We start from the raw sequence: 25,029 nt of genomic DNA, 5'->3' as shown, positions 1-25,029 counted from the left end.
TAGAAAATATTAGCAAAGGTATTTAAGTGAAAAATTCTTGAAAAATTATAATACTGATATTTCAATTTATTTTATGGTTTGTCGACACATGAACTGAATTCTTTCACCGACCAAAAATGGTAAATGCATAGATTAAATATGTGGTAAATGGGTTATTATTAAACGTAACTTTACGTAGAACGAAACGTTTCGATTGATTAATGAATATCACTAGAACCCACAGCCGTACAGTTGCAGCCAATTAAAAAAGTAGCAAATGTAAATGTCAGCACAAACGTCAAATGAAGAATGTCAGTAAATGTCAAACTTTGGCCTTCAATTTCTTCATTCTCGCAATTTGTGAGCAAGTTGTAAGATTTTGCAATGTCCGAGTGAAGTGAAACAGGCGAAATCGATGCTGTGACCGCGTAGAGATCCCGTCTTACAATGACTTCGAGGAGCAAGAATGCTGTGCGGAGTTACGAGACAGAGATCGAGAAGAGTCGCGAGGAGTCCAACTGGAAGAAGGCGGTTGAATTAGCACTTCAGCTCAAGGCCAGATCTCCACAACATGGTCAGATTTAACACTTATTTGTGCACTCCTTCACACTTCTCACAACATTCAATTCACCATAATTAATTACACTTCACTCACTCTGTTATATCATCGACGTCTATCTTTCGATTTTACGTACGTAATTCTTTTATTATAATTACCATTTGACGGTCACAGTTTTCCCGTGATTGTTTTTATTTACAATCATGTGTTACTCATCAGCCTGTGATGCCAAACCCACTCATGTTTCTTATCTTTTTGGAATGAATACAAAACATTTCAGATCAAGAATTTACACAGGAACTATTTAAATTGAAACTATTATATTTATATTTCCGTAAGAGTATAATTTTTTGCATGACTTGCAAAGTGTTTTTCTTTGGTTTTGTTTTTTCAATTATTTACCTTAACTGCTTGGTATGTCAATGAGTTAATAAATAAATAAAATAAAATAAAAATAGTCTAGGAGCCATCTGCTTGAGAGCTAACTTAATACAAAATGAATTTTATTTCTGTGTCACCAGTACACCACAGTTTATGAGCTATAATGATACAAACAGATACTAACACTAACTCACGCTAACATATACTAGATACAGCCACAGAAGTACAGCTTGTCATAGCTTTCCTTGAGGCATGGTCATAGTCAAATACATAGTGATTGGGTAAAAAACAAAAATTATGTACTAAATTTAAAAAAATATTAATTTTCAGAGAGCCTTGCACATTTCCTCATCGGTGAAGGCAAGTTGGAAGCCTACCTGGACGAATGGCCTCCGATCAAAGAGAACATCGACAGAGCTCAGCGGGAGCTGTCGGAAGCTCGTGGTTACCTGACCCTGGCCACAGATGAGGCGGGGAAGAAGGCGGGTGTTGCACTGGATGCACATCTGCTACTCGGCAAGCTGAACTTTGCGTGTGGAGTGTTTGATGACGCATTGAAGCATTATAAACTAGCCGAACTTGATACTTTGACTGAGAAAGAGTTGCCAGTGTAAGTGTCATGATTATTATTTACTTTATTATATATTTCTAGCATATGTTTTGAGATACAATATTGCATGTTTGTGTGAATACATTATTGAAGTATCTATAAGATTTACATATTTTGTAGGTATTTCCCTGGCATAGTAACTTTTTTTTTTTTTTTTTATTTTTTACAAGTTAGCCCTTGACTACAATCTCACCTGATGGTAAGTGATGATGCAGTCTAAGATGGAAGCGGGCTAATTTGTTAGGAGGAGGATGAAAATCCACACCCCTTTCGGTTTCTACACGGCATCATACCCGAACTCTAAATAGCTTGGCGGTACGTCTTTGCCGGTAGGGTGGTAACTAGCCACGGCCGAAGCCTCCCACCAGCCAGACCTGGACAAGTTAAGAAAATCTCAATCTGCCCAGCCGGGGATCGAACCCAGGACCTCCGTTTTGTAAATCCACCGCGCATACCACTGTGCCACGGAGGCCGTTAAATTACTAATACTATTACATTTGATAACCTTAGTAGTACAACATGGTATTTACTTACTAAAGTAAAGTAAGTTTTGGGTTTGGTTTACAATTGGTTAGTCAATTAACAAAAATAGACAGAGCATGTAATAAAAATGTAAAGGAATATGTAAACATTACATTGTCATGCTTTTAATTGCCACATTTAAATATGACCAATATTGCCATCCCCGTATAATTATAAAGTAAAAGTAAAAGTTTTTGTAGATATGCCATCTAAAAGTTACTGTAGATATGCCATCAACTTTACCAGATAACTGTTTAAATGGTGATATTTGTCCCCCATTTATCCAATGAATCTTATATGTATATTATAGTATTTTAGCAATTAATATGAATTTATTTTATTGTCAGGCAATAAAAAAAATTCATATTAATTGCTAAAATACTCAAGCTGTGAAACAGTAAGAAAGAAACCATTCATATTATAATTTAAAAACATTGCTATCTGCATAATTTATTGGTGGTATCAATAGAATCTAATCAACACAAATGTTATCAACTTCATTACATATGTTTACTGAAGGCATAGTTACAATGAATATTAAGGTTGTCACTGAAAGAATATGGTGTATAAATTATATCTAGGCCTTTATTTCATACAAATATCTTCAGTCCCACTGTTTGTAAACATAGCAAAATTGTATGGTAGAGACTGACAAACAACTTGTAGGATGTGCATGCAAAATGCAAGTTGCTTGTTGATAGTCTTGTATGAAAAAATACTTAAAGTGGTACCATGGGAGATGACATTGGAACCTGTTTGTCATAAAATGTGCCTGTTAACCACTTATTTGTGCACCTTACTACACATACACAATCAAAGCCCAACTGTCTTTTTAAAGTATATGAAAAGCAGAATTAAAACCCACAAGATACATACATATATTGTGATTGTGACTCTAATATTTGCTAGGATTATTAACATTTAGTTCTTCAGTGAGGAAGACAACATTACAATAGGTAGTCCAAAGTTCTATACCTATTGTCTTAGAATGTGCTTGATTAAAATTTAAAGTAAACATTTTCAATAGGCATTTAAGTTAAATTGGACATAAATGCAATTTACAGGTTTATGGACTTACAGGACTTATAGGTTTATTGTAGTCTAATTAGATTAATTAATAATAAGTAAAACCTTTTATAGAATCAGTATTAAAAAGGTAAACTAAACAAGACTGACTCATTGCTATTCCATGCAAACTAATAATAACCTCATAGCATGACATCAGACATGCACTGCTGTGATTAACTGTTAGCTATCAGTTTTTATGACCCATTGATGAGTTGTTGTCTTGTCAATACTGTAATGAAGCTAATTTTACTTACACCAATCATAGGACTGTTTTGCAGTGATAAATTAAAAAGATATTCTTTAGAAGTTTTGAAAAATATAAATATAAAATATGTACTTGTAATGCAAAAAGTACAGAGAAAATATTTGAAGGGAGTTACGGGAACACATTGATTTCACCTGTTTCATAGAATCTTTTGACAACATAAGAAGCTATTCTGTTTTTTTCATGTGTGTTTTAGCTGAACCAATCTGAATGAAATAGACAGCATTTAAAGGACATAGACCAGTAGATTTTTTACAGTTAATAATAATAATGAATTGCCTTTTAATTAGGTTTTAACATCAGAAAACCTAAAATTTTGTTAATTTTCTTAAATAAATAAGTTATAAGATATAAGTTGCAGAAACAAGGGCATAGCTACCGCCGTATCAGCTGTAACAATGATACGGGGCTCCCAGATCAAATCAATCTCTTTTGGTTTGAAGAACCTATGAATTCCTGTATATTCATAGGTTCTTCAAACATCCTTATGTTTTAAGAAATCTTTACCCTTCATATTGGGTCCACCAACTAATTTTAATACAGGCCCTCTCCAAGGCACACTACGCCACTGTGCAGAGATGACCTGAACTCAACCAATTTACTATTTATATTTTGAGCAGATAGAGAAAAACTTTCGATGATGATCTTCTCCTACCTGATGTGCACATGCCACTAGTAGTGTTGTTGGTTGCAGGCGCAGTCTGCGCATCGTGGCGGAGTCGTACGCTATCAAGGGGCTCTGCCTGGAGCAGACCGCGCTGCCCGGCTCTAGCTCGCGCTACAAGCAGGCTGAGCGGGAGGCTGAGATGGTACAGCTGACTAGTATTAATACTTTCTATGTACAAACAATGTTTTTGAAGGTTAACTTCTTTATGCACGCTTGACTTGGGAGTAAGATGTTGAATGGGTTACGAAAAGGGTAATCGGATGAGGCGAACTGACGTTGAGAGGGAGAGCTAAACCATATGGTCTAAAGTACTCTCGGTTTTTACTTGTTGTTAAATAATTCCTTAATTAAATTGCTACTGTATTGTCATCAAAAGTGATTACAAATGTAGGAGAAAGAGCCAGCTCCAGTTTTTGTATTCTGTGGGGACAAAACCTCAGTTTAAGGATGCCTTTTTTAGAATCGGACTTTGATATAAAGTGATTTAGGTCTACATTTGACTATAGAGACTGTCTTAGTGTAGAGGTCAGATCTGTAAAATGTGATTTGTCCGCCAGATCCGCAGTTTTGAGGTATCGTCGGAGCTGAGCCTGCTGTACCTGCAGCGCGCAGGCGGCTCGAGCGCGGGCGCGGGCGCCACGCTGGAGACGGCGCTGCAGCGCGCGCCGCTGCTGCACATCCGTGCCGGTAGGCTGCAGGCGGCCATCGACAGGTAAGCGAGCTCAGGTCGAGACGCGCAGCGGTCAAACGCAGTGGCTCGTGGTAATGGACGTTGTTAATTGCTTAATGTTGTTAACAATAATCTATGATATGCAGGTACCGCGAGATGCTGACGGCGGTGGAGTCGGTGTCGACACAGTCGCTGCGGCTGACGCTGGCGCGGCAGCTCGCGGAGGTGCTCATGAGGGGCGTCACGGGACAGGTATTATTTCTATGACTGCTGACGGAGGGTACACTAATCTCTATGGCTGCTGACGGAGGGTACACTAAGCTCTGGCCCCTCTGCGCAGGTGTACAAGGCGCCGCAGAAGACGTCGTCTCCGCAGCAGCTCCAGGGCACGCTGTCGCGGCGGAGGGACGAGCACGTCTCGGAGGGACCCTGGAAGCCAAAGAAGTACGCCGGCATCAACCAGGTGACTGCTCATTGTACTCTTGTAACTTAGGTATGTTTAGAGTGAATAAGTTTCTTCCAGGCGAACGCATTTCTTCCATTCTATATTTACCGTTCCATCACAATACTAGTCACTTACTCTTCCTGACAATTGTTTTTAACTTGATGTTGTTAATCAATTGTGCAGGAAAACTCAATTAGTGTAGGTGTAATGTAAAGCATTATAACTCAATTGAATGTCCTCAAGGCCACGTTTCTCTTTAGCTATGGAATGGGGGCCCGACTTAATGACTCCCCAAAATATGCTTCTGTTCATTCGGGGCATTCCTGATGATCTTTGCCAAAATCCGAAGCCTTGCGTCACTGCTACGCGAATCCCCTTATAGTGTGAAGCGTAGTTTGGCGTGTCACAGGAATCTTAATTTTCTGGTATCCTGTGCGTTGTAACTCGTCGCTCCAGACTCGCACCGCTCCTGTGACATGTGCTCTGATCTCTCGATTGGATCTGCTTCGTCCTCAGTTCGTGCCTCGCAACGAGTACGAGGAGGTGGTGCTGCTGCTGCTGGTGGGCGAGGCGATGGCGGTGCGCGACGCCGTGCTGTCGCAGAGCGCCGAGTTCGAGGCTGCGCGGGAGCACTCGCTGCAGAACGCCGTGGCCGTCGTCGACCTGCTGGCGCTGGCCAGCGTGCGCTGGGGGCAGCTGGCGCTGGTGTTGGAGGTGATTTTTCTTCAACTCGAGACAATTCTTACTAAGTCACTTGTATGATATATTTTCAAAGCCATTTTGTATCATCACATAAGCTGATGGATGTCCACTGTTTATGTAACCCTTTTATAGAGACTTCCAATGATGGTTCGGAGCCGCATGTGACGAGCTGTTTTCTGTAACACGTTGTCCTCAATTAACACTGCGCTTTTCGGTGTCAGCATCACAACGTACATTGGCAAGTTGGTAACTCGACTTGTTCAATGGACTTGTTCATTTTTGATTCGATCACGTCCGTCCGCTGAGTGATTCTGAGGCTTTTTATAAGGCCCATAGTTAGTGACCAAGACTAATAATGGGTTGTAACACACAAACCCGATGTCCACAGTCCCTGGAGCGCGCGATGAAGTTCTCGTTCGGCTGCGCGCACATCTGGCGGCAGCGGGCGCTGGCCACCGCGGCCGCCGCGCGCTGCCCCGCCGCCGCGCCCGCGCTGCTGCCCGCCGCGCCCGCCGCGCTGCATCCTGGTAAATGTTGCTAAAGTTGGTTTCACTGTTGACCGATTTATGAGCTCCCGCAGACATACGTACTAATGTGTTTGAACTCAGTCCAAACATGACAAATTTTGGAAATATATATCCAAACATTAAATAACATGTTACAGGTACGCCTGCGTGGAACGCGACGGTACGCGCGCTGTGCGTGTCGAGACGCAGCGCGCCGCTTCTGAAGGACGACGCGGCGCTGCGGCTGCTTGCCGCCAACACGTGCTACCGCGCCGGATGGGTGAGGACTTTGCAGGATTGCGGCATGCCATAATGCTCTCGGGTCTCCGGGGATGTTGGGATTTACTAGAGCTCGTCAGATTAGCCTGAAAGAAGCTTTTTCATAAAGTTGAGCACCTTCAGTTATTATGAACCCTGAATATTAATAGTTGCGTCAAGGGCAAAACGTGAGATTAGTTTTAGATTAGTAGATTCAATTTAAAAAAAACGATAACCTTATTTTAAAAAGAACTTTTATTATTTGTTAATAAAATGAACAAAAAATAAATAACTGGTTACAATCTAGTATGAAAATACTTTTTAAAACGAATCGAGTGAACCCAAACTCGATGGGGTTACGTCGTTTAGTTACAGATTTCCTATGGCCACCGTTCAGCACCATTGACAGACCCTGGTTACCATCTAGTATCAAAGTACTCGTCAAGACGAATGTACTCCCCACCAGGTGGACTGACGCAGGGATTCGCTGGATGCAGGCGGCTCAGTATCGTGATGTTTGGAAGTCCCTACAAAAGGCGGTCCTGCAGTGGACGTCCATCGGCTGAAAAGATGATGATGATGGTGGCCACATTAAATCGGAAGATACCTAATAATGAATTATAGATTTCATACCAGATATATGTTCTAACTATTAATTTCTTCTAAAATTGATAGTTTTCATGAATGCATGCATTCTTCAAAACACGCTTCTGTATTGCCATGCCATGCACCTGTGTGACGGTTCTGTGTGGGGCGGTGTGTAACGTATGCGTGTGGGCAGATAGAGGAGGGCATGGAGCTGGCGGACGCGGCGCTGGCGATAGAGGAGGCGCGGGGCGGCTGGCTGCTGGCGCGCTGCTACCTCTACTGCGGCGTCGGCCGCCAGATGAAGGCGCAGGTGACGAAATCCTTCACTGTTATTAATAAATATCGATATATTTCGGACCCTCATTCCATGTGCTATACGAATTTAATATTCTTTATAATAATTTTTAAATGAGTCAACTTCTAGTTCTAAAACCTTCCGAGTCTGCTGTAGAGTCTGTCTGCCTTTTAAACTAATTTTGTGTGGTTTACAGAATCCCGTTTTTTCACGACAAACATAAATAATAATAATTAGAGAATAAGATTATATTATGAAAAAATCCTCTAAAGCAACATTTTCAAATTCAGAAAACGAATTCCCGAATGGAAAAGGAGTCAGAGAACGAGGCCAGCCTGCGCATGCTGCTGAAGTCTGTGGAGCTGGATGACAACGACCACCTCGCCTTCTACCACCTGGCGCTGCAGTACATGCACGTCGGCATGCTCAACGAGGCGATGGTGAGTGATGGCTCTGGTCACTTCATCATAGTTAGTTCCTCAACCGTAGACGGTACCGCGCCTGATTTTCAATTGATCACCCCAGAGTATGATCAAGATCTTTGCGTTCCATTCTTACTTTACACTCTTATTCTATCTTATAATTTGGTATAGGTATCTTTTTTTTTTTAAAAAAAAAAGAATATTTGCCGTATTATTTATAATATGACGAATATTCCCATTCCCCTCCAACTAGTCGGGAAAGACTGTGCTAGAGTGGGTACGACAATAGACCAACGGGGTGAGGATCGAACCACCCGGTGATGAGTCCAACCGCTCTTACCGTTGAGCTATTGAGGCTTTAATCTGCATATTATTAGGAGCAAACAGGAGTGGCGCCATAATCGGATCTCGCTCCATTTTAAAATGTACTTCGGGCCGGCGCTGTACAGAAGGTGGGACTATTGCTGTTGGCAGGACGCGACGCGAGCGTGCCTGGCGGCGCGCGCGGAGTGCGGCGGCGGGCTGCGGCTGGCCACGGCGCTGTGGGCGTCGGCGTGCGCGGGCGTGCGCGGCTCGCGCGCGCTGGCGGCGGCGCGCCTGGCGCACCACCACTACCCCGCCGCCGAGTGGCCGCTGTTCAGCCTGGCCGCGCTGCAGCTCGTGTGGGAGAGCGGGGAGGTACGTACACTACGAGCGGACACATGCTCTGTCACGCGGTTACAGCGGAATACGAGATCGGCTGGATTTAAACATTGTTACTATTGAATCATCGTTGTTAGCCTTTAAGGACAAACAACAGAACCATTCTTCGCTGCTTATAGGAAAGAAATTCAATTAAGAGTTTAATAGACTCACCAAAGCGGGTTGGCAGGTTATCAGTTGTAATTGTTAAAATAACCGGGACCGACCGTACTTGACATGTTTGAAGACCGATAAGGGGAGTCCCATTTCTTCTTGAGGTACAAAAAGGTATTGGAATGGTAATTTCGCACCAGAAAGCGCAGTGTTTTGGCTGGTGGGAAGCTTCGGGCGTGGCTAGTTACCATCCTATCGGCAAAGACACACTGCCAAGCGTTTTAGTTTTCCGGTTCGATGTCGAAAGGAGTATAGATTGTCATCCTCCTAACAAGTTAGCCCGCTTCCATCTTAGATTGCATCATCACTTACCATCCGGTGAGATTGTAGTCAAGTGCTAACTTGTGAAGAATAATAAAAAACAAAAAAAAGTGTCGGTCGAGGTGAACCGACGATATCTAGCGGGTAACAGGGTGCCGCTGGATGCATACGACTCGAGTCCGAAAAGTTTTGTAAGCCGATATAAGGATATTATATTACCTATTGCCAACAGTGGATGGGTTTTCAGCATTAATTTTGGCAGCTCATCGACTTGACTCGTCGACCTGCTCTCGTTTAGTTTAGTCCAGAATGTGGGGTCAGAAGGCCACAGCCGCTGGCCCCGCGCTGTGCCGGCTCTGACGCGGCTGTGTTGTTCAGGCCGCTCTCGCCACAGGCAAGGAGCTGCTGAAGCTGCTGCACGGCGAGGCGGACGACGAGCCGGCGCCCTACGCCGAGCTGGACGCGCGCTCCGACTCGCTGCACGACGACACGCACAGCAACCGCGACGCCGGTACGTGCGACTTCGTTGTAGCTATTCCATCCCAAGGCAACATGCTCGCCTACAAAATGTCTATTCACTCTCATTTTGTTATTGTACCTATAAGTTGAAATCAAGTAAGGTTTTAAGGATAGGGTTAGTGTTGTCAGTTTTGCGAATAATCCGATTTTCGAAGTAGGTCAAATAGAAGATAAAAGTTTAATTGATAATAATAATTTATCAATATCTATGATTACATTTGAAACTTGAGAAGCTAGTTTTGCGTTTCAAAATATGTGTGTGGCAAGCCTTGATGAAGTGACTATCCAGACAAATAGGAATAAAATAAACGACGACGAATTAGTTATTAGGACTTTTTTAATAATTAAAATTCAGACAATTTGAATTAAAAGTTAATTTCAAATATTTCACCTTGGCTTTGGTCCGGATGCTTACGAGCTCGTATAACCGAGGTTACGAGGCGGATGTGCAAGTGCGTGTGTCCGCAGCGTCGATCCGCGCGGAGTCTGCGGGCGCGTACCGCATGGAGCGCGCGCTGTCGGAGGGCGCGTCGTCGCTGTCGGCGCGCAAGCCCAAGTCGCCGCTCGCCGAGCAGAAGGCGCACGCGTGGCTGCTGCTCGCCGACTTGTGCTTGAGGTCAGTGCGCATTGCGAGGACTATCATGTTACACAATTACTTTCTAGAAACTATTATATGGTTATGCATCTATATGACTCATAAATGCCCCTTAACTCTAGCGATAAATTTATAGAAACTCCTATCGTATCGTGTTGTATAGGTCAGAATGTTAGGCAGTAAAAGGGATGGATGATGTAACATGGTGAATTAAAATGGGTATGTGGTGTAACCAAGATGGATAACATTAGGAATGAGTGTATAAGGGAAAGTTTGAAAGTGGCGTGAATAACGAAGAAAATTTATAGGTTAGCATGGTAAAAACGTGTAATGCGGAGGGATGAAAGTCATATTACTAAAAGAATGTTGAAAGTAGGACACAAAAGGGAAAAAAGGCCCGAGAAGAGATGGTCGGAGTATGTGAAAGAGGATATATACGAGTGGAAAGAATTTACATATTTTGTCCACTTAAGTGGAATACGGATATTATGATGATGGCCTATGTAGTAGAGGTAGTAGAACTAAAGTAGTTTTGCTTTTGGTAAAGCTTTTGACACTATGTTACACATTCATTATTTATAGGTTAGATCGAGTCGGTGCGGCAGCGGGCTGCGTGTCAGAAGCGGCTGCACTGACGCCGTTTAGCCATCTCGTGTTATACACGGTCAGTATTCAAATAATGGGGTCTCACAAGGTGGTCAGTTGAGACCACTGTTGTTGAATCGGCATATAACTGATTTAGATATGACAATTCTGTGGTTATTGCCACATTTGTATAAAAATGTCGTATCAACTAAAATGTAATTTGTTTGTTTTATTCCGCATGAAATTTAAAAGCTAAGTGACACTATTCACGATTGAAATTAGATAAGTCAATTATCCGAGTGTCTCAAATTGTCGATCATTTTCTGTTGTGACATAATCACAACAGAAACACATCATAACATTATTATTAATAATCGATGAAACTTTATAGCCATGCTTTAAATAGCTTGTCTGCGGATTGTGAATATGCTAATGATGATGAGCAGTGAGCAGTTTTCCTTGCAAGTGAACAAACGAAGTGTTGTCGCAGAGGGGGCTGGTGCACGCCGCCAGCGCGGAGTGGGACGAGGCGCGCCAGTGCTTCCAGAACGCGCTGGCGATACACCCCACACACTTAGACAGTTTAGTTCAATTAGGTTAGTATAACACTACTGTATGCAATATTAAAGGCGACGTGTTATCCAACGTTAGATATTTGGCAAAGTTAAGTTTTGTTGATAAATGTTGTTTGAATACATTTTACCAAATATGTATGTGCTTTTGATTAAGTCAATTACCGTAAACTTTCTATAACATTACCAGCTTTTGATTTTCTTTAAATGATCAGTTTCCGACGTTTTGGCCTACGACGATACTGAGTGGTAGCATTTGGGTTAAGAGGATGCTGTGCAAACGAATGTCGCCAATTATCACCAAAGCTACTATTCCATCTTGATGCTGTTTTCAGTGATGGGTTCGGGTTTGATTGGTTGTGCTTAAGACATTACGGGGACAACTCACCAGGGGGCAGTACAATTCGTTTCGTTCTCTTTAAGTCGGTCATTTTTTTCAATTATTTTATCGTTTTTCAATTACCTTTTTACGGTCGTGGGTGTTTCAAAATGTTGGTCTTTATTAACGGAATGTATAATGTGCAGGTGCCACATACTACTCGCTGGGCTGGCTGCGGCTGGCGGAGCGCACGCTGCGCGAGGCGGGCTCGCTGCAGCCCACGCGCGCCGACACGTGGCGGCGCCTGGCGCTGGTGCTGGCGGCGCTGGGCGAGCCCGCCGCCGCCGCCGACGCCGCCGCCGCCGCGCTGGCGCTGCACCCCATTTCCGGGGAGCCGCTGCCGCTCTGACGTGAGTGAGTACAGCACACGAGACAGGGGCGGCGCCTGGCGCTGGTGCTGGCGGCGCTGGGCGAGCCCGCCGCCGCCGCCGCGCTGGTGTTGCACCCCATCTCCGGGGAGCCGCTGCTGCTCTGACGTGAGTACAGTACACGCGACAGGGGCGGTGTCCGGCGCTAGTGCTGGCAGCGCTGGGCGAGCCCGCCGATGTGGACGAATTTCCCTTCAGTAAAAGACCCGAGTAAAATAAATGTGGAGTTTGTGTGGGTACGTGCAGTATCTCGTCATACAACAGCTGCTCCGCACTCCGGGAACTCTTAAGACAATCTGCCGGGAGACGCCATGTTGCAGCCGTTCACAAGTCACAATAACTGACCATGTTGTCTGTACGAGTTGCAAAGACAACAAAGTTCGCCGTTCTTTAGCAAGTGTCCAAATATGACGGCAAAAACTAGTTTAACAACCAAATAATAATAATAATAATAATAATAAAGTATAGCATTGTTGAGAGTGTGGTTGAGCCCTATATTCTGCTAATGCGGACTTTAATTCATTACAAATATATAAAAAATTCAAATATTTCGTTTTCTTTTCAATACCTTTTTGCGTTCCTGCAAAAATTAAGAGATCCTGTAGTCAGGATTTCATTTGTGTAAATTTACATAATTGGCGACCGTGACAGGACCGTAAGTCCATCCAATAACAAGTGAATTTGTTTCAGGGACATACACTGTTGCGACTAGCGCGAGTGACCGGCCGCCGCCGGAGCGGAGCCACGTCATTATATATAGTAATATGTTATCTGTAAGGAATACGTTCACTTGTCATCGAATATGCCGTACCGTAGCTATCAGGCCTTTAGAGGTAGACTACTTACCAGCGGTTAAATTAATTTTATGCTACTGAAAACTTGAAATATACTCAGAGGCACAATTATTCGCCCACTTTAACATACTCGCGTAAAGTGGCGGATAATTGTGCCTCTGAGTATATTTCGTGAGTTGTTATATCAGTTAAAGAAAAAGTGAGCATTCACACCTAACGTTAAGTAAGCATGCGACTGCGTTGCTGTCAAGAACATCGCCAAGCGGGGTAGAGACAACCCTTTAACCCTTTAACCCTTCGGGGGTTTCTTAAAATTGAAAATTATATTAAATTATCTAGAATATTATTAAGCACTTTTGTGCCAGAAATGATTTTATCATTACAGAAAAGTTTAAATGTTGTTGCAATACGGATTAAAGAAATTGTTTATTTTCATTTCAATATAAACAATCAGATTTGTACGTCCCAATTTTCCCACCACCAATTTTCTCATCAAATGAAGCTAAGTACACTCAATCAAGTCTTCAATATTCTCTTTCAGTGCGCTTTCGTTTGAGACCCCATATATTTGCAGACATTCGGTTATTCTTGCCCATATTCACTCCCTACAACTTTTAAATGGCTCAACCGATTGGCATCAAACATATCTAACAACACTAAAGTTACCTTTAATAAAAAAAAAACTAAATTGAAATCCGTTCGAGAGTTAATATGCCACAGATATACAGACAGAAACGTCAAACTTAAACACTCCTCTTTTTGCATCGGGGTTTAAAAATATAGCCAAATGTAAAGCAACCAAGGTACTGCACACAGGGTTATAAAAAAAAGCAGTATTAGTAATTCAAGGAGGTGTCCGAAATTTGGCCGCGTTTTCAGAACAATACAGATGTGAAACTGTACTAAAAAGCTCGTATATTTTACTAGATTATTTTAGAATCTTAGCTGAAATAATATTCGCCAGCAGGCAAAACAAGCTGATTTCATTATTTTCAGACCATTCGTAGTAATTTTTAAATCTTCTTTGATGCGTATTTCACTGATTGTTAATTGTCTTTGCAAACGCGAGCTGTCATTGTCAAAGTTAATGAATGAATGAGATGTCATTGTCAAATATCATTATTATCATAATTTTATTAGATGTGTCAAGTTAGTGTCAAATCCATAGTAAAAGTGTCGCTTGTCAGTTAGACACAGATAATGCAATGAATGTTATGTCAAAGGGATACAAATTATTGCCCACTTGTAACAAGTAATTTAACTGATTAGGCAAATATATATTTCTGTGAAAATTAGCCTCATGGGTTGCCCTTAATTGTCCTAATTTATGGCCAATTATCAGCTTAATCAGCTCTGTATAATTTGGGCCCGAGTTTGTATGAACACTGGGTTTCAGTCAATGAATTTTGCGTTAGGTATGAATGCTGCCTAGAGCTCATATCTGCAACATTACAATTGCGGGTAGGCGTGTTAAAACTGTAAGAACATTATCAGACGTTAGTGATAATGACTGCGACAAAATCTGTATACTATACAAATAATTAAAGTTGTACAATAAACGAAGAAAGTGTTCACAGAGGCACAGTGTAATGCCAAAGTCACTCAGAAACCGGTATTCAAATTGTCTTAGGGTTCCTTTACACGAGCAGCAACTGCTACCGACGACTGCAGCAGATGCCAGCGGCTGTTGGTCTGCTCGTGTAAATGAACCCATAATTTAATTAAATCTAGTTAACAATAGTAGGTAGGCTTATCAACCACTATAGCGACCAATAACGCTGATCGGGAATATAGCTCTCTCTTTCGTTGCAACGGTATGAAAAATATAGCTATATTTCTGGTTCGGCTATTGGTCTACTATCTATTTTTCTCTTCACGATATATGTCGTGTCAAATCTTAAACCTACTGGTTGTTTTATGGCGTTCAATCAGCCAGTAAATTTTCTGATTAATGTAGTAATTAATATTTATTTTAAACAACAATTTTAAGTATTATTTGGTTTAAACACTTATCAAAATAATTGATAACTATTTGTACTTAATATTGAGATATTATCGGATGTTGTAAATTGATCTTTCAATATGTCTTCCCTTTGGCGATATTTGGGCCGTTGTGTAAATGTTTGTCTATAAAGATATTGGATTCCAATTTCAAATTAAATACGAACTCGTTTAAACTACGTTCTTAATTCAAATTCCTGCTGACCAAGGAGGAGACGTTGTTAAAATGGGAATTCCTGTGATTGGTCGGTGGTAGGTGGGCGTGGTCTGTCTTGGTTCTTGTGACGTCACAACCCGTGTCGTGCAACTCTGTCACGTGATATTTAGAATCCTAGGAGTTTAAAGGCTAGATTCATTATAAGTGTTGTCTGTGTGAATCTCCGAGGTTTGGAAAATTATAATAAGATAAATAATTAAAGTAACAATTATTTAATATAGTATTCAGTGGTTTTGCGGGTGTTATATAATTCACGTAACTCTGATTTATTTTGACTTTAAAATGTTTTTCAAAAATAAATTTATGTCATTAGTAAAAAATTAAGGATTTTCAAATTCTACTTAAAATTTGGCTAAATCAGCATTTTGATATAAATATATAAAGGAAATGGTACTTTTAGAGTAAGAAATATTTTTCTGTGTTTCGAATAGTTTAAAGATCGCCTTTCTTATAGCAATATTTGTAGGTATAAATTGTTAGATATTGAAGTTGTCTTTTACTTGGTGCCTAGGAATTGATCCACCAAGGAACGGATTCCTTACCGACGAACAGATTTTTCTATTGTATTATATTTCTTAACTATTCATTTAAAAGTGATAAATTTGTAGGAATAAAACAGACATTCTATTCTTGCAGCGATGGATTATAAAGAAATGTTTAAGTTCTAACTGAATTACCACCATTAAATACACATATCCAAGCTTTGAAAGTGACATATTTATGAAAATTATACTTCCCAAAATAATAATTAATAAAAAGTGTTAATACGTTGTAAATATGGGCTCCTGTACTATAAAAAGGTGTCTAACCAACAAAATAATTGAACAGTGATCTCGCGGTGACCTTCGCTCAATATTTACGAACATTCAACAAGTACAAACGGTATTAGCGATGGAATTTTCCTCACACGTGTATAGTCCGGTACCACGAACACCTTTTAACGTGAATGTTTGTATATAATATGAATCGTTAGATACAAAGCGTTCAGACGTTCCGAGTTGTACGTTTTGTGGAGCCTTCTTTGTATTACAACGTATAGCAGTCCACGCTATATTTATGTATGTCTGTTCTGTGCTATGAAGTGACGTCAAAGAACGCCTACTGCAGATATCAGAACACAACTCTTTTGTCTGTGCGGATTCTAAACATGAGCGAAATTCTTCTTTTTTCCAATTATGTGAAAAACTTACCACCTAACTGATGTTTCTACCACCAATTCGCATTTATTCATGGAGGTTTACCATTTCCTCGTGATCAACTTATAATGCACACAACTGAAAAGTTGGGGGTGCATGCTCGGACCGGATTCGAGCCCACACCCTCCGGGATCGGAGGCAGAGGTCATACCCACTGGGTTATCACGGCTCTAGATACTCACGTGACGAATATTTATCCACTGTATATTAAATATAGGTACCTAACAAATATGAGGTTGAAGTGATAAAAAACGTAATATGAGGAAAATCTATGATACGGGAAAAATAACAACTAAATATTGTAAAGAATACAGATCAGTGGTAAAACAAGTTTTAATTTTTTACTTGGCTTGTTTAGGGAAAATGTAGTTTTGCTGTTTTTAGAAATGGGTTGTTCTTTGTGGTTAGTTAGACTACGGTTCATTTGTTTCGTCCTATGTAGTTTCGAGTTGAGCCAACATTGCTTGAATTGCTTTGGGGATTTCTTTGAAGAAATTATTAGTAGAAGAAGTAAACCTGGTTAAAAGTTGAAATTGTTACATTCTCTTGGTTCAAAGAGCACGCAAAGCTGGAGTGTTTTATCTCTTTCCGAAAGTGTTATCGTACTGAAGTATGTTTGAGGTAATAGACAGTCTACCTATGATTGCTCTAAAATATCTCTTACAGGCGCGTTGGACGAAAAGTGGGAAGGTAGATAAAATTATGCTCTAGCTTAGACGGTTATTATAGTTTTTGAAGTTTACGTATTTTTTTTTATCACTGACTAGAAATTATAAAAATTGATTTCAGTTTGTAGTCTCAGATTAGGTATATTATATCGTCTTTTCTAGAATTTTTAGAGCATTTTAGAGATATTTATTGTTGGAGTAAATTATGAATTGTACGGGGCCAAAAACAACATAACATTTTTTGTCTGAAGGCAAGCTTTGGCTGTTTCTATATTCGTAGCGCTTAATAGTCCTCGTCCGGTTGATACAGGGGGTTATGACGAGGACGCCAGAGCGGCTGTTTCATTACAATGGGAAGAAACAAGGAGAGATATGCTGACACTCTTGTCTCATGGCGCGCATATAAGTTCAAGACAATGAATAAATAAAGAATGCGACTGCTTTTCGCTTCTTAATTAACTTCTTCTTCCTTCTGCGCCGTTTCCGCACTTGTCTATGTGATTGGCCGTTGTACGTTGGTTTTTGGTGTAGGTCTCGCTTCAGAAGCTTAGCAGATCGCCCAGGTATAATTTCTTTTAATTTCCCAACCTCCTGAATCAGATCGAGTTATGTAGAATTCCTACACACTAGATTCACATTGGTGGTCACCCCTACATACTTTTTCAGGAAGTTCATAGTTTTTCTATCGACAAAAGGGTCTATATTTGGCTTGCTGCGAAGTTTGTTTATGGATTGTCATCATGTTATGTAAATATAAGTTTTCAATGTAAAGTGCAGAATGTTGGGGCACTTATTTTACTCTACATCGAAAGTAACTCGATTTCGCGTACTGGTAGCGTATGGTCGACTTGTAAAATTATTCGGGGTGGGGTTTACCCCTGAATCATAACTATAGAAAATACTTAGGTGCGGTGATCTGTTCAGATATTAAAAATGTGTTAATATAGGGATGTGGTATTTTAAGTGCAAGAAGTTTTATTTTTAAGCATACAACTGAAAGTAGTTGTTGAAAAACCATCAATGTTTATTTCAAAACGGTTTTCTTGCCTAGTAGATTCTGTTCACAGAATGTGTCACACAAATAAATTGATTATTTTCATAAATTTTTCATATTTCGTTGGTGGTTTAGTAAATACAACCTACAAAATGGCACAAAATGGTAGGTTGATGTCATAGTTTGCCCTATTGGTCAAACTATAACATCACATAGCAGGATACGTTTAGTTGGGTCCCCGGCAACGGCATTCGGTTTTATGGTAGTTGTTTATCTAAATTATTTTGAACCGGTACTTCACCACATTTTGTTCTTATGTTATCTATGAATACGAGTAGTCGCCTTAAGTCGCTTTTCAGTGTGTCGTCATTTTTTTAGAAATTATTTTATATACCTAATAAAATAATTTCTTGTCGGGATCTTGAATTTTGAATGTACCATTATTAATTTTTTATTGATCCCTTTTGACTTTTGAGGAAGTTGCTGTACATTCCTAATATTATTTATTTAATGATAAGTTTATTTATAGTGATATTATATTTGGTGATGTTATTTCTAATTTATTGTATTATATGACTAATGACGATTGAGTTTTTACATTAAAAAAACTTATAGAACAAAACAAAGGATATTTAAAACATATTACCGTACTTAAAGGTGCATCAGTTGCTTATCGTACTGTATATTCGTACTAAAAACGTCTCTTAGTTAGCTTAAGATGCGCACCACGACATATCTCGAGACGAGAGAAAGACATATCGACCAATAGCGGGGGAATAAAAACGAACATACTCGAATAGCTAAAGATTTTATACTATACATATATGTATAGTATAAAATCTTTAGCTAGTCACTAGGGCGTCGAAAATGAAGCGAACAAAGGCGGCTAATTATTTTCTTAATTTCATTGAGTCGCATAATTATTATAAGTTGTTTAAACCAATATGTTGACTTGTGTTTTAAGATGTAAAAGCTATATATACATAAGTAAACACAAAAATGTGTATGAGTAGCCAAATTTGGATCAATTTTTGCAGCGATTTTGGAGGCACGTAACTTATCTATCTATACTCTATACTAATATTATAAAGAGGTAAAGTTTGTAAGTTTGTAAGTTTGTCACATTTTTTAAATGGGGTAATCTTCGGAACTACTGGTCCGATTTTAAAAATTCTTTCACCAGTAGAATGCTACATTATCGGGGAGTGCTATAGGCTATATTTTATATTAGTATGATATATTCGCCGAGTTAACACAGTTTTTGTCATACAGGTCGGACCGAAAATCCTCTTAAATAGACTTATTCGCATGCGCTGCCTTAACTATTGTGTAAAATTTAAATTAATGTATAGAGACTTTATGTATCTTTAAAAGTTTTACAAAAAAGTCCGCGACACCATATATCTATCTTCTATATATTAGCAGATATAGTACCTTTTGTGTTTTAAAAATTATTAATTTTATATACTTAGGTTTACGTCATTATTTATACAACTAAACTTTAATCCTTATTAAAATAAATTATTTAATAATCACAAGGACATTATGGAGATAAGATTTGCACTTTACAGTATGTTAATTAGTTAAATAGTTTCGGAGATATTACAAAATTTCTAAAAGACGCAAAAATTTCGCTATATGACGCTTCGCGTTTTCATTTACGTAGTTCCCGTTTCCGTGTGAATATGGGTATCCAACATAGCCTATGACACTCGCAAATAACGTAGCTTTCTATTGGTAAAAAAATTTTCCAAATCGGTCCAGTAGATCCAGAGATTACCTCCTACAACCACACAAACTTTACCTCTTTATATTATTAGCATAGAAGTATCTATTTCCCTTGGTCATCGCACCACTCTCGAAGGGCTGGACCGATTTTGCTAAAGGTAGGAGTAAGATAGAGAAGTTATAGAGTAGGGTAGGATACGGGTAGGGAAGCGTAGGGGTAGTGTAGGGGTAGGGTAGAGGTACGGGTAGGATAAGGAAGTGGTACGGAAGGGGTAGGATAGGCGTGAGATAGGGGTACGGGTGGTATAGTGGTAGGAAAGGGATAGGGTAGGGGTGGGATGGGGGTATGGTGTAGGTAAGGTAGGGGTAGGGTAGGGGTAGGTTTGGGGTTGGGTAGGGGTAGGGTGGGGGTAGGGGTAGGGTAGAGGTAGGGGTTGGGGTAGTGGTAGGGTAGGGGTAGTAGTAAAGTTGACATCGAAAATTACGCGGACGAAGTCGCGGGCGTCCGCTAGTAGTATATAATATCATTGCGTATAGCTGTTTATTCTTCGTTTTGTTAAGACTAAAGAGAGCTATATTTTTGATTGTACCGCTGTTGGTCGACATGTCTTTCTCCCCTCAAGATATAATTATCGTGGTGTGCATCTTGCACCTTCTGGTTATAAAAAATCCAAAATGATTTCTGACTACAACCGTAATATAATAAGACAGTTAGATACATAACTTAGATATCCCAATGTTATCAAATTATTTATCAGATTAGTCAGGTTTGAGCGGATTAAACAAGTTAAGCTAAGTACTTGTGATTGTTGCCTATAAAACAAAATACAATGTAATTTGTCAGCGTATTTAGTTTTTACTTAATATTTAAATATGTTTGTAAGTTCTTTGCCAAGGTTAGATGGATAAATACATATCTTTAAACACGAAACAAATGTGCTGGAAAAATTTATATCGATAATTTAGTTTTTTATTAATCCCGGTGTATATGCGATTGAATATGTTTACTCATTTTTATGAATTAATCATTACATTGGGTTTTGTTAAACTGTTAAAATTAGATTTATTTTGTCGGGTACTAGTCTATGGTATTTTGTCGGGTAAATTAACATAGTGGGTATGGTATACAAATATTTTTATTTCTAGAAATTCTCAGTCAGGAGTTGGTGGTGTTACACACCCGTGCCTCGGTGAGCACGTAAAACCGTCGGTTACGTCATTATCATTTGATAGTGGTTGTTACAGACTCAAACAATATCACCTTCATCATCATCATTAACAACCCCTATTCAGCTATTCACTATTGAGCACAAGTCTCCTCTCAGAATGAGAATGGTTAGTTCTTAGTCCACCAAGCTAGTCCATTGCTGATTTGCAGACCGCCAATATTTTACATTATGCCTGCCAATAATAATACCTACAATAATTCAATGGTTTAATTATACGTAAACTTTACGTTTATTACACTATGGGCTGTTCTCCGGTTAAATAAGATATTTAAATTATACGTAACTTTAATTTTATAACTAAGTTATTAAAAATTAAAATATATAGTTCCCCTCACACACGCAATAATACAGTCAATATTTCCTTGTTATTTATAATGGCAACCAAATGTAATGTTGGCTACTCAGGCATTATTGAAGTGTTATTTACTCAATTAAGTACGGCTTCTCATTTTTTTACCTTAATTTATTGACAATATTATTACGTATGTGCGATAGACCTGCGATATATTACTCTAATTACGTGTATTTATATCAAAGTACGATTTAAAACATGAGCCACTACGTTAAGTAGTTGCGATTTTTCGTTTTTTCATTCATCTAACGTAGTACTACAACGAAATAACATCACTTTACATCAAGCGGTTCATGTTTTAAATACCACCACATAAATACATAATAATTACTCTTGGCGTGCTAAAAAAAAAAAAGATAGTGATAAAATAGTAAGTGGTCACTGTTTTGTGTTCATATTCCTCTATAGCCGATCCATGTTCATTCACAAATGTACAGACATAGCCGCGCTACAGGTTTATAGTACGTATAGATATACACAAAAACATAAAATATAGATCACGCAACTAGGTCTGTCATCGTTTCTATCAAAATATATAGAACTCCGTTGGTGCATACGTGTATAGTAATGTATTGGATAGCCTCGTCTACATGTGTAATGTAATGTATTACAAGATATATGTGTAATGTAATAATTGTATAGTGTAATACGCGAATGTTATATTTATTTAAATTTTGTATCTGTGCCTGTGCTGGATTTTTTTCAATACATTTTATTTTTAATACTATAAGCATACACGTAAAGGAATATATTATTGTAATTACCAGATATTATTCGAACATTTGCTTTGTGTTTGCCGTGCTATTCAGTAATTTCTCTATAATATTGTGGTAATGTATCGGACATTACAATACACAAGTTTCGACTGGTTTCGATACAATATATATTATATACATTACGTTACACAACTTTAGACCTGGCTTTACACCTCTACAGGTAAGACCTATGGGGAATTCTCAAATAAATAGACAAAGAAGTCAATTAAATTCTTATTATTACTTTGCATTACTAGTTTTGTTTATAAATTCAATGTTGTATATTTTATTGTATGTTAAATTAAATAGACTTTTGACTATATTCATGCTTGATGTAAAGATTCAGTTTGCCCACCCTTGTCCCTACGGACTAAGCCTGTACGTGACTGTAATTGTAAAAACCGTTAATTTGTAATCTTTGTAGCGAAATTGTCTACAAATTGTAATTAATTAAATCTGCTTACAATTTAACACAACATACTGGTAGATATCAAAATGATCGTCACATTCTGAACTGTCATGGCGACGGAAGGTAACTGAATTCACCATATAGTTAAATATAAAACTATGATAATGGATACAATGAAAACAGCCAGTAAAATAATAGAATGGTCTAATACACGAAATTTTGACATTTACACAATCTAGCTAGGCAGATTATGATTATGATTTAACGATTTTACAAAGTGACTATACAAAGTATACATACCGTATGCACTAGATATTATTAATAAATAGTAACCAGTCGTTTGGTGCCCTGTATCCTATTTAGTACCTTTACATACCTTGTATAAAGTTGCAGGTAAACTATATGAGATACCTATTACCTATTGTATATAACTCGAAAGTATATAAATGTATGATTATATATAAATTTTTAAACTTGTTGTTGTACACTGTACGTAGATGTTTTCGCATTCGATGTTGACTGTACTGTAAATAATATATAAAGTTTGAACATAATATAATATTATGGAAAGTGTAATAAAATTATTATGTTACATAAACGTTTTGTTTCATTTTATCATAACCATTACAATCTATCATTCATCTCGAGCCCTAGAGCCTGTCATGTCATAGTGTGAACATAAACACACTGTCATCCAGAACTTACCCGGGTATATTCATTTAAAATAGAAAAAAAATACTATCATAGTATTTAGTAAGAATATTTTTATATCTTGAGCCGTTCGCCCTCGGACTAGTTTTGAAGTGTCACAGATAAATGTCTTCATTATATTATGTAGGTACTATATTAAACAAGAAGGCAGTTTTCTTTACTTTATGTTAATAGTCCAATTATGGACTATAACAAAAATACTCAATAATAATACCTAATTAGAATTACCTATCTATCAGGAAAATAATTGTTTGTTTTTCCATTATTTTCCTGAATAATCATTCAACTTTTAAGGTAAGAGAGTCTTGAGAATAGCATTTCACAATAAACCATAAGCAAGTCTGTGTGACATCATGACAAATAAAATATGGCGAATATAAAAATTAAAGTGTGATGATAAAAATATGATGAATGATATAGATTTCAGTAGATATACTTATAATCTGGCAAGTTTGTTGGTAACACTTCCATGACTGCGTGGGTGTGAAATCGTGCGTGCGGGGAAGTGACGTGCATCAGTCATGGGTTTTTCATTCATCGCAACACGCCCACTGCCCACGCGCGGGATTGTTACGAACGAAGTTGCCAAGCTTTAGCCCATGCTGCTCTCATATCAAACACGGTAAAAAAAAGCTATAAAATCTAACTTGAAAGAATAACACAATGACAATAAGTCTGACAAATGACAAGTTCATAGGAGGGCATGTGATAAACTAATTTTTAATGTATAAATTAACCATTATTTATTGCTTTAGCATTTAATGTTAGATAAAAAACCTGATCCGAATTTTTGGGTCCTCAACTTCGTACTTTCGAATTTCATCGTGTAATGTACCTACCTAAAGAAAAAGTTACAGTGCAAAGTGTGTCTATGTGAAAACCCTTTGTGTAAAGTTAGGAGCTTTCTTCTAATTCCAAGTGGCTAAGTATTGCTGAACTAAAAGCGATGACATTAGAAACAGTGAACGGGCGATGTTAGCCCGCTGCGTATGCTCTCTGTGAGGGTCGGCTGAGCCATGACGAGGCCCAGGGCGGCCGTGAACCTGGACGCGATCCTGCTGGAGATCAACCCGTACGGGCGCTACCAGCTCCAGACCTACGTGCTGATCCTCGTGGTCATCATCCCCAGCGCGCTGTACAACAGCCAGTACATATTCGCCGCTGCCCAAGTCAACGCGAGGTGAGTATAATTCATCGTTAGCCTATTTTAATGACATTGCACAGATCAGGCATACGTCTGCTAAAAGAAAAGGTAACTATGGAATTTAGATATATGCTAGGTTGCCCCAATGTGCAGGTAGACGGAAATGGCGAACTTAGTGATTTCAAAGATCACTCTTAAGTTCTGTGTATTTTGTAAAAAGTTAAAACTTAGTGTATTTTGCTTTTAAGGTAATGCACGTGTTTTTTTATTTTATACTAGCGGACGCCCGCGACTTCGTCTGCGTGAAAACCCACTACCCCTACCCTACCCTACCCCTACCTTACAACTACCCTACCCCTACCCTACCCCTACCCTACCCCTACCCTACCCCTATCCTACTACCCCTATGGTAGGGACTATGCGACGGCGACGGAAGCTTAAAAAATGGAGTAACTTCTCCCGTTTTCTCAACATTTCCCTTCATTGCTCTGCTCTTATTGACGGTAGGGTAATGAAAAGTATACTTTAACCAGCCCAGGAGTATGGAGAATAAATGTACCAAGTTTTGTTAAAATCCGTTGAGTAGTTTTTGTTTCTATAACGAACATACCACGCGACGGAAGCTTAAAAAATTGAGTAACTTCTCCCGTTTTCTCAACATTTCCCTTTACTGCTCTGCTTCTTTTGATCGTAGCGTGATGAAAAGTATACTATACCTGCTCAGGAGTATGAAGAATAATTGTACCAAGTTTCGTTAAAA

At 39.1% G+C, this 25,029-nt stretch overlaps 1 protein-coding gene across 2 annotated transcripts; it reads left to right on the top strand.

Moving 5' to 3' along the window:
* The first annotated feature begins 203 nt into the window (after positions 1 to 203).
* On the top strand, positions 204 to 17,662 carry LOC112044123 (tetratricopeptide repeat protein 7B). 2 transcript variants are annotated; one of them, XM_052884968.1, is made up of 18 exons: positions 204 to 553; positions 1,250 to 1,529; positions 4,079 to 4,193; positions 4,609 to 4,763; positions 4,868 to 4,973; positions 5,062 to 5,184; positions 5,683 to 5,880; positions 6,257 to 6,395; positions 6,533 to 6,654; positions 7,414 to 7,530; positions 7,806 to 7,955; positions 8,412 to 8,615; positions 9,432 to 9,564; positions 10,041 to 10,188; positions 10,750 to 10,831; positions 11,243 to 11,348; positions 11,850 to 12,057; positions 12,762 to 17,662. In XM_052884968.1, exons 1-17 carry the CDS (start codon positions 427 to 429, stop codon positions 12,050 to 12,052), a joined length of 2,508 nt encoding a protein of 835 aa, XP_052740928.1. In that variant the 5' UTR covers positions 204 to 426; the 3' UTR covers positions 12,053 to 12,057; positions 12,762 to 17,662. The 2 variants fall into 2 exon arrangements, with proteins under 2 accessions (XP_052740928.1, XP_023935634.2); XM_024079866.2 differs by having other exon boundaries at positions 205 to 553; positions 11,850 to 12,053.
* Positions 17,663 to 25,029: the final 7,367 nt, after the last annotated feature.

This window comes from Bicyclus anynana, chromosome 13 (assembly GCF_947172395.1).
Source record: "Bicyclus anynana chromosome 13, ilBicAnyn1.1, whole genome shotgun sequence".
NCBI lineage: Eukaryota > Metazoa > Arthropoda > Insecta > Lepidoptera > Nymphalidae > Bicyclus > Bicyclus anynana.
Note: the sequence above shows the minus strand (reverse complement) of the source record. Positions and strands in the feature narration are given on the sequence as shown.

Coding starts and splice junctions, on each gene's coding strand:
- LOC112044123 (XM_052884968.1), top strand. CDS start 427: ATGACTTCGAGGAGCAAGAATGCTGTGCGGAGTTACGAGACAGAGATC. Junction 4,194..4,608: donor CTGAGCGGGAGGCTGAGATG/GTACAGCTGACT, acceptor TTTGTCCGCCAG/ATCCGCAGTTTTGAGGTATC. Junction 6,655..7,413: donor CGTGCTACCGCGCCGGATGG/GTGAGGACTTTG, acceptor GCGTGTGGGCAG/ATAGAGGAGGGCATGGAGCT.